The 8,726-nt window shown below is 37.6% G+C and overlaps 1 protein-coding gene across 1 annotated transcript; it reads right to left on the bottom strand.

The window, feature by feature from the left end:
- Positions 1 to 4,188: 4,188 nt before the first annotated feature.
- Positions 4,189 to 7,224, bottom strand: fzd9a (frizzled class receptor 9a). Its single transcript, XM_081365300.1, has one exon. The coding sequence runs from the start codon at positions 6,684 to 6,686 to the stop codon at positions 4,941 to 4,943; it is 1,746 nt and encodes a 581-aa protein (XP_081221426.1). The 5' UTR covers positions 6,687 to 7,224; the 3' UTR covers positions 4,189 to 4,940.
- Positions 7,225 to 8,726: the final 1,502 nt, after the last annotated feature.

Below are 8,726 nucleotides of genomic sequence, written 5' to 3'. Positions count from 1 at the left end.
AACATCATAAAGTGTCCCAAACGGCTCCAAAGGGTTAATAAAGGCCGTCTGAAGCGAAGCGATGTAAGAAAAATGGCCATATTTAAAACTTTATCAACTAAAATAACTAGCTTCCGCCAGACAGCCGTACGCATCGACTTACGCCAAAAGAGTACACTTGACGATGTATGACGTAGGATGTAGGAGTAAGCTTTTGACACCTCTTGCGTTCAAACAAACAGTGCTGGGTAACCGCGTTCATCATTACGCTGTGCGTCAAGTTCAAATGTTACTCTTTCGCCATTAATTGATGCGTATGGCCGTCTGCCGGGAGCTAGTTATTTTAGTTGATAAAGTTTTAAATATTTTTCTCACACCAACGCATCGCTTCGCTTCAGAAGGCCTTTATTAGCCCATCTGAGCCGTTTGGGACACTTTTATGATGGATATGATGCACTTGAATGGACTTCAAAAAATAGTGCCCATTCAATCCCATTATAAAGCTTGGAAGAGCCAGGACATTTTTTAATATAACTCTGAAATTGTATTCGTTTGTATGTAAACACCTAGGATGGCTTCAGGGTGAGTAAATCATGGCATAATTTTCATTTTTGGGTGAACTATCCCTTTAAGGCATGAATATATTTTTTTTTTCAAGAAAAAAAAAAAAACGTTTAAATGTGTCATTTTGGTGATCAAAAGTGAGTTTTAAGGGATACAATTATTGACTACAGGGGGACTTTAAAAATTGTTATAATTATGTCTATAAGTATATAATTATATTATATTATAAAAGTTTTACGTTAAAGTAAATTTAAATCATTATGTTTTAATCTTTTTTATGCTTCAAAGATGTACACTTATTTTGATGTTGACACGTAGATTTTAATTTTACCTAGTGTGTTATTCAATATACATTTATAGTTAATACATTTTAAATGTACTAAATTGCAAATTCATCACTACAAATGTGTAATAACAAATATATTTAAATACATAACTTAAAAGTTTCAGTTCACTGATGTATATTTAAGTTGCTTGTTGGTACATTCTGCAGTACACTTTGACCAAATAATAGATATAATTATGAAATTACTTAGGAAAGATGTACTTAAGTCCTACTTTAGTAAAAGCACTCTTAAGTTCAACTAAATGCATTTAATATAAATGTAAACTAATGCAGTTTCATTTAATTGCAAATAACACACAATAAAGTTTCCAAAAACATTATATTTAAATCACACTTGAGAGTATATTCTTTTAAAGTGTTTTGTTTCTATAACAAAACTCTTTTTGAAGTATGCTGAAGTATTTATTTTTCACAAGGAATATCGGCCATTAGCAGCCCTGCAATTATGAAAACCCTGGCAAATTTTATGGTTTCAAGTCCAATTTCAACTGTTAATCAAAAACAAATATTAAAACGAGTGTGTATGTGTTTAACACCAGTGAAAGCCAGATCCGTTGGGCAGGTGGGACGTGGCTGTGTGGATAACACTCACGGCTCAAGCTAAGACTCAAGCATTTTGGTGAAAAGTCCTTTTGGTGACAACAGCTTCTCAGTGGTCTTTTACCATAGCCTCATTTCCACATCAAATGATGAGGAACGGGATACTACCCATGGGGTAGAGAGTAATGAGCACCACTCCTTTATTCTTGCTCTCGATTCCTCTGGCTTCTTTAAGAGGAGGGAAAGTCCCTGATGCTTTAATGATCCTCCCTTTACCAGACACATGGTTTCTCCTCCAAACTAGCAGACTATTACAATGCTATTCTATCTTGTCCATTCTCAAGCTCACTTACAAGCCCATTAACATTCACTTGATAATGGACTCAAATGGCAAAAAGGGTTTCTTTTGACAGTGCTTTGCCTAAAATAGAACTAAAAACCTTAAACATCAAGGTGTACAATGGTGCCTTTATGTTCCAGGTTTGATGGGCAAAATAATGAACCCTGTTGCTGTATAAACGGAAAGCTTTTTTCTGCACAAATGTGGCGGTGTTGTACAACTCACCCAAGAGCATTCATGTATACGGAGTTGATCTTGGCAGAATCTACATAACAAATCTGGCCTTTGATGTATCTGAGCAGCGGTTCTGTCGTGGCGTGACAGGGAATTGAGAACATTAACTGTAATATTGGTTAATTTATTTTTGTTAATTTAATTGAACTTACACCCTAAGGCTCAAAACATTGGGGAACAGTGAGGTCTAATTGATTATCAGTGAAAATGGCAAAATAGTCATTCTAACAATGCAGAAGACTGACATAAGGCTGAAGAATTTTTTTAAAGTCCCCCTTTAAAAAATCAAGCTTTTAATGTTGTTTACATGTGCTGTATATGTGTCTATGTGGTGTTTTTAATATGCTTTAAGAAAAAAACGTACAATTCACAAGTCAACGCCATTGCTGAGTATTTTCTCCTTAAAACTGCAGTGAACCGAAGACAGTCTCAAAAACGCGGTTTGAAACGTCAACGTGTGATAATCAACAAGTGGATCTCTGAGCTGGTGTGAGTGAGTGGAGGCGGGGCTAATTTGCATATTCATAGAACCGCGTATACTAAATGAAGCAAGGGTTTAGAGTTTCATTCAAGCTATTTTAAGCCATGGAGAATTTATTGTGTAAATAATTTTGGCGATCAAAGATGAGTTTTAAGGGATAAAATGATTGACTACAGGGGGACTTTCAAAAGATTTATCAGATATCAGATATCTGAAAGATTATGCGACATAAAGACTGGAGTAATGGCTTTACAGGAAAAGTATATTACAATGGAAAAATAATATTAATTGTAAAGATATTTTACAATTTTAGTGTTTTTACTGTATTTTTTAGCAAATAAATGTAGCCTTGGTGAAACTTTGAAAAACATCTTACAGACCCCAAGCTTTTGAAAACTTCTGTGGAAATGATGCTTATTTTCTGTCCATTAAAACATGTTTATTGATAATGTATAGGTCGGGACACTTTTTCCAAGTCATCTCAATGGCAAAAAGTGTCCTAATCACCCTGAATTCACCCCTAGTGAAAAAAATTCTGGATATTACTAACAATTACGCTTGCTAAATTCACATTGAACAAGAATTTAAAATCCATTATCAATTTAATTCTGACACCCATTTGTACACATTTTATAGACCTGGAATTGTGTACTACAAATATTGTTGGCTCTAACAAATTGCTTGCGATGCTCCTCGTTTGTCAAGTCATATGTTTCCTCACATTGTATAAAAGCGTCTGCTAAATTAATAATAATAAAAAATAACCCTGACTGCCAAAGAAAGCTAAATGTTCTCCACAATCTTGTACAATGTTGATAAAACCATAGTCAAGAATTATGTTTATCTTTATTTTAACAACAGCAGCTTTAACCATACATGTTACTAAATGAATAAAGTCTTTGGTAGTATTTAATAAGAGCTAAACATTCATCTTCCAGTGTATTAACATTCATTAAATTTGTCCTAGTCTGCTGGCTGATGCAGTGTGGTGTGTTCTTGACTTAGAACACAGTGTTTACATATGCTACTGCACTGTAAACTTAAAAACTGAAAACAGCCATACGTTAATTGAACTTTATACAGACTGCTACATGTGGGTAATGCACTGTGAAGTTTAGGCTGTGAGCCCCAAGACAAACATGCCTTTTTTTACGACCAAATGTAACAGCAGTTTAAGCTCCAAAGCCTGAGACCTGCCAAAACATTGGACAATATCTGCACAGGCACAGGAATAGTGCAGAGGAGAAATTAAAAAAAAATAATAATGATAAAACAGTTCATTTAAGAAGAGTATTTTATAAAATACAAAGTTTTATATCAAAATACTAATTAAAATATCAGCTGTTGCATTTTAAATTTGAACTGTTTGGGTTAGAAATAAAAGCAATTCCTTAAACCATTCTCGATTTTTCATCTCACTCTCATAGGCTGTAGCTCATAATTTAAGGTGAATCATTAATGAACATCACAAACACCTATGTCCACAAATATAAGATATGAAAACACTGTAAACAGGTCTGAAGCGAGTTATGTACAGAACTACTCTAAACATATCTCCTCTTTATCAGCCTATCGATCTCTTGACAACAGAATTCTGGATGCGGAAACAAAACAATGAATGTCACAAACGTTAAAGAAATTAGGTTAAAGGAAGTTTAATTCTGCATAAATTCATAGCAGCATCATACATTCTCAGTGTCTTATCATAGTTCTTTTACTGACTGCAGTCAAGTTGGCTTGTGTATGATTTTGTAAGGTGATGTGATGGCATAAATGGATCCAGTTGTAACATATTCACCAAATTCCAGTATTGACAGAAAAGTGGTGAAAATTGAGAATTCCAGACATGATTTTTCAACATTTTATATTCTTAATCAGTTACATTTAAATGACTGCAGTATGTGAAATTATTCCTACCAAGGAATATTGACTTATTTAGTTATGTGGTTTTCACTATTTCTTACCATTTAAAGTCCATTTTAATTAAAAGTGCTAAAGAACATCATAATTCAGAGAGAAAGAAAGTTTTACAACATTTTACATGTAACCCTAAAAAGCTATTTATATCCTTATTCATGACCAAAAAAGAGAGAGAAAAGACATCATAATAAATGTTTTATTGCTCCTCTTTTAAAGAAAAATATACTGCCAAATTATTTAAAACTCTTCCTTATATACAGTATAGCAAAGTACAAAACTATACAGCCAGCAATACTTAAATAGCCACAATAAATAAAGCGTTCTGCCATGCCTGCATTCGTTCCATGCAACAAACCTTCTCTTTACTGAAGTGACCTCTACTTTGTGTCTACTATTTCAAGGAAAGGCTTATACATGCCGCCTTTGACAGGACTTGTGACATTTACCATGATCTGTAGTCCAACCTGAGCATCTCATCACGACACCAGCCTTGTAAAGTATGAATGGCTCCAAAGCAGCCGCAGAGGCCTTCAGTCTCAAACGTGTGTGAGACTGTCTGTGTACACGTCTGTTTTGTTCATGTGAAGTGTCACAGCCGGTGCTTTATAATGGCAGTGGGAGCTGCTGCAGCTGACACTGGAGCAAGGCTTGCGGCTCGTCCTCACGGCCAACCTCCTGTTGCACAACCCCTGCCAGGTCTGAAGTGTCTTTGAGCTCCATACCCAAACCCCACTGGTGATGCCTACCACTAATGACATGAAAATTTTCAGCATGAACACAGCCACCGTAGGAACCGACGAGTCCAAAGAGCAATCCTCGCTCCTTCGACCAGGAAAGGACACACACTTGTTTTCCAGAGCTTTGAACTTCCAGTATTCCATGTTGAGTCTTTCATAGAAATAGCATATGATGACAATAGTAGCAGGCACGGTGTAGAGAATGGAAAAGACTCCGATCTTAACCATCAGCTTTTCCAGTTTTTCTGTGTTTGTGCCGCCGGTTTTCATGATTTTGCGGATGTGGAAGAGGGCTACAAACCCCGTAAGGATGAAAGAGGTCCCGACAATGAGATAACAGGAAAGAGGGATCAACACAAAGCCAGTGAGAGCATTGCTGTCCATGCTTCCCACGTAACACAATCCCGTCAACTCGTCCCCAGCCACCTTCCTCATGGTGAGGATGACTATGGTCTTCACTGCAGGAATACCCCAGGCGGCCATATGGAAGTAGCTACTGTGCGCCTCAATAGCCTCGTGGCCCCATTTTCGTCCCGCTGCGAGAAACCAGGTGAGGGTGAGGATGACCCACCAGATGGAGCTGGCCATGCCGAAGTAGTAGAGGATGAGGAAGACTATGGTGCAGCCAGTGCTCTCCAAACCCTCCCGGATAATGTAGAGCTCTCCGTTTTCCCGATCGCAGGCAATATTCTCAGCCCCAGCCACCGAGCGGATGATGAAGGCCACCGAGTAGACGTTGTAACACATAGACAGGAAGATGATGGGCCGCTCGGGATACTGGAAGCGTTGGGGGTCGAGGAGGAAGGTTAGAACTGTGAATGCTGTAGAAACAAAGCAAAGCGTTGACCACACGACCATCCAAATGAACGCAAAGTCCTTATCTTGCCTTGACCAGTAGACATCCACCATAGGAGTGCAACGAGGCGCACATGACTCGCTTTTGTCCACGTACTGGAACTTTTCCGGGTTGTCACAGGACCGCGGGACACCTGAGATACGTCCACTCCCAGCTGCAGGTGTCCTGGACCTTGGAGGTACCGGCAGCATTCCCTCGCCTTTTTTAGTCTCAGGTTGAGTCTCATTTTCGGGAGCTTCAATGCACAATGCGTTTGGGTCGTTGTTAGTCGGTAGCTTTGAGCAATCCAATGAGTCCGGCCAGCCGAAACTGAATTGTTCCATTATAGGCGAACACCTCTGTCTTGCCTGTTCACACATAGGACGGCATGCCGGGATAGTGGTGGACACTTGATCAGCGCACATCGGCACATAAAGAGAGCACAGGAAAAATTGCAGGTGGACATCACATCCGTACTCCACCAAAGGAGCAAATTCATTTAGTTTAATGCTAGCCTCCTCTTGGCTTTCATAGTTCATGAAGTTGGGCATCCGTGTCATGTTGTAGCCGATTCCCTGGCACATGGGAATGGTGATGGGTTCACATTTTTCCGGGCGACCATGCTCCAAATCATAGGCTCCGATCTCCAGTGAAGATCCAGTATTCAAGAACTGAAAAAGTAGAATAACAATCTTCATGCAATGGGCCATTTTGATAACCTCAAGAAAGTCTTAAAATGATTAGTACATCCAATGCCATGCAGATTATATTTGTCTTGTTTTGCTTGTAACAGAAATGAGTAATATTTGTTGTATTTTGAAGATGAAAAAGTCGATTCATGGTCCACCATACAGTAATTGACATTGAATGTTCATTAATTTTGAAGAAAAAAAGAAGTTAATTTTGGATATCTTCATTGTCATGCCTCATGTGATATTGTATTAAAACAAATCCTTTGTGATTCAGTTTTAAATATATCCAAAACGTCTGAAGTTTCAGGAAGTATTTGGAAGTACCGTCAGCCCTCGTGATTAATCGGAAAAATCAACTGGATGTCAAAACGAAAATCTCATGCACCGGTACAGTATTTAAAACTTTAAAGCACTTGACAACACGCTCTTTCAAAAGAGTTTCGCTCAACTCTCCGTTCGCGTTCACATCAACGAGAATGAACTTTCAGCAAGCAGCAGGACGGGTTGAAAGTGTCCATCTGTGAAAAAAATCCGATGTTATGCGGCTCCACGCTTAAAAACACTGCGCTTCTCATTCACTCTTCGCTGTGCTCTTAAAAAAGGGCTCTTGGTTGGACAAGCTCCTCCTAACACTCCTCCTCCTCCACGATACTATAAAAATACAGTCTTCCCAGTCACAGAGAGGATCACATCATGCATGTACAGAACAGGACTGCGTTTGTTTAATGACAGATGTTTTGAAATGAATGAGAAGTCATCGGTTCTGTTAGAAACACTAAATGTAACAGCAAAACTAATAGTAGACATATAGACTGCCATGCAGTCAAAAGTTTTGGATCGGTAAGATTTTTTATGTTTTAAAAAAAATTCTCTTCTGCTCACTTTATTTGATTAAAACACACACACACACACACACACACACACACACACACACACACACACACACACACACACACACACACACACACACACACACACACACACACACACACACACACACACACACACACACACACACACACACACACACACACACACACACACACACACACACACACAAATAGATAAAAGAAATCAATACTTTTATTCAAGGATTAACTAAATTGATCAAAAGTTACAGTAAAGACATTAATGCTGTTAAATAAATGCTGTTCTTTTTAACTTTCTATTCATAAAAGAATCCTGAAATAAAAATGTTAATAACTGTTTTCAACATTGATAATAATAATGAATGTTTTTAAAGCATCAAATCCGCATATTAGAATGACTTCTATAACATATATTTCATATAATAGCAACAATGGACTTTTTTTTTTTTTTTTTTTTTTTGCAGTTCACTTGAATATTGTCACGTGGTATGACTATATAAATTAGCCATGGACATAGAAACACATAATATAAACAAGTAAAAAAATAAATACCATTATCATATTAGGCTACAATATAAAAGACTTTCACCATTTCAAGTCACAGCATATAAAAATACACTATACTAATATATTTTAACCTAAAATCTTGATATTGAAAAAAAAAGGTCAATGTATAAATGCATTCATACACATACAAGTTTAAAACAAGGCTATAGCAATCCAATATTATTCCTATATGGTTTCATTAAGTATTATTTTGCGAGGTGGGTGTTCATTAAATGCTGTATATTTGATTCTTATCTCAACAAAGTATAACAAAAATAACAAACAAATAAATTCATTAATCTCAGATTTCCTGATGCCTTTAAAACCCTGTTTTCTTTTCTGTTGTTTGTGTGGTGACACCAATGCCATTCCCAAATGAATCATTTTCTCCTTCCAAACACAATTCCACTGGTTCATCCTCCTGTCTATGAGGCCCAGGAGGCTCTCACTTCACCATTAGTGTCTGCTCATGCATTTTCAGTCTGGGGCGTAGGGTAAGGAAAGCACCACCTGCGATACATGGCCCATCTCTCCTCCATTCTCATGCTAAACTGAAGAGAAGAGGAGTGCCTCTAGAGTCTTTAGTGTGGGCATTTGTTATCCCTAATCTCAGCTCTTAGCCTGGCACTCAGGATGCAGACGC

Source organism: Scardinius erythrophthalmus (assembly GCF_964197995.2).
Source record: "Scardinius erythrophthalmus genome assembly, chromosome: 5".
NCBI classification, from domain to species: Eukaryota; Metazoa; Chordata; class Actinopteri; order Cypriniformes; family Leuciscidae; genus Scardinius; species Scardinius erythrophthalmus.
The sequence above is the reverse complement of the archived record's forward strand: the minus strand, read 5'-3'. Positions and strand labels throughout refer to the sequence as shown.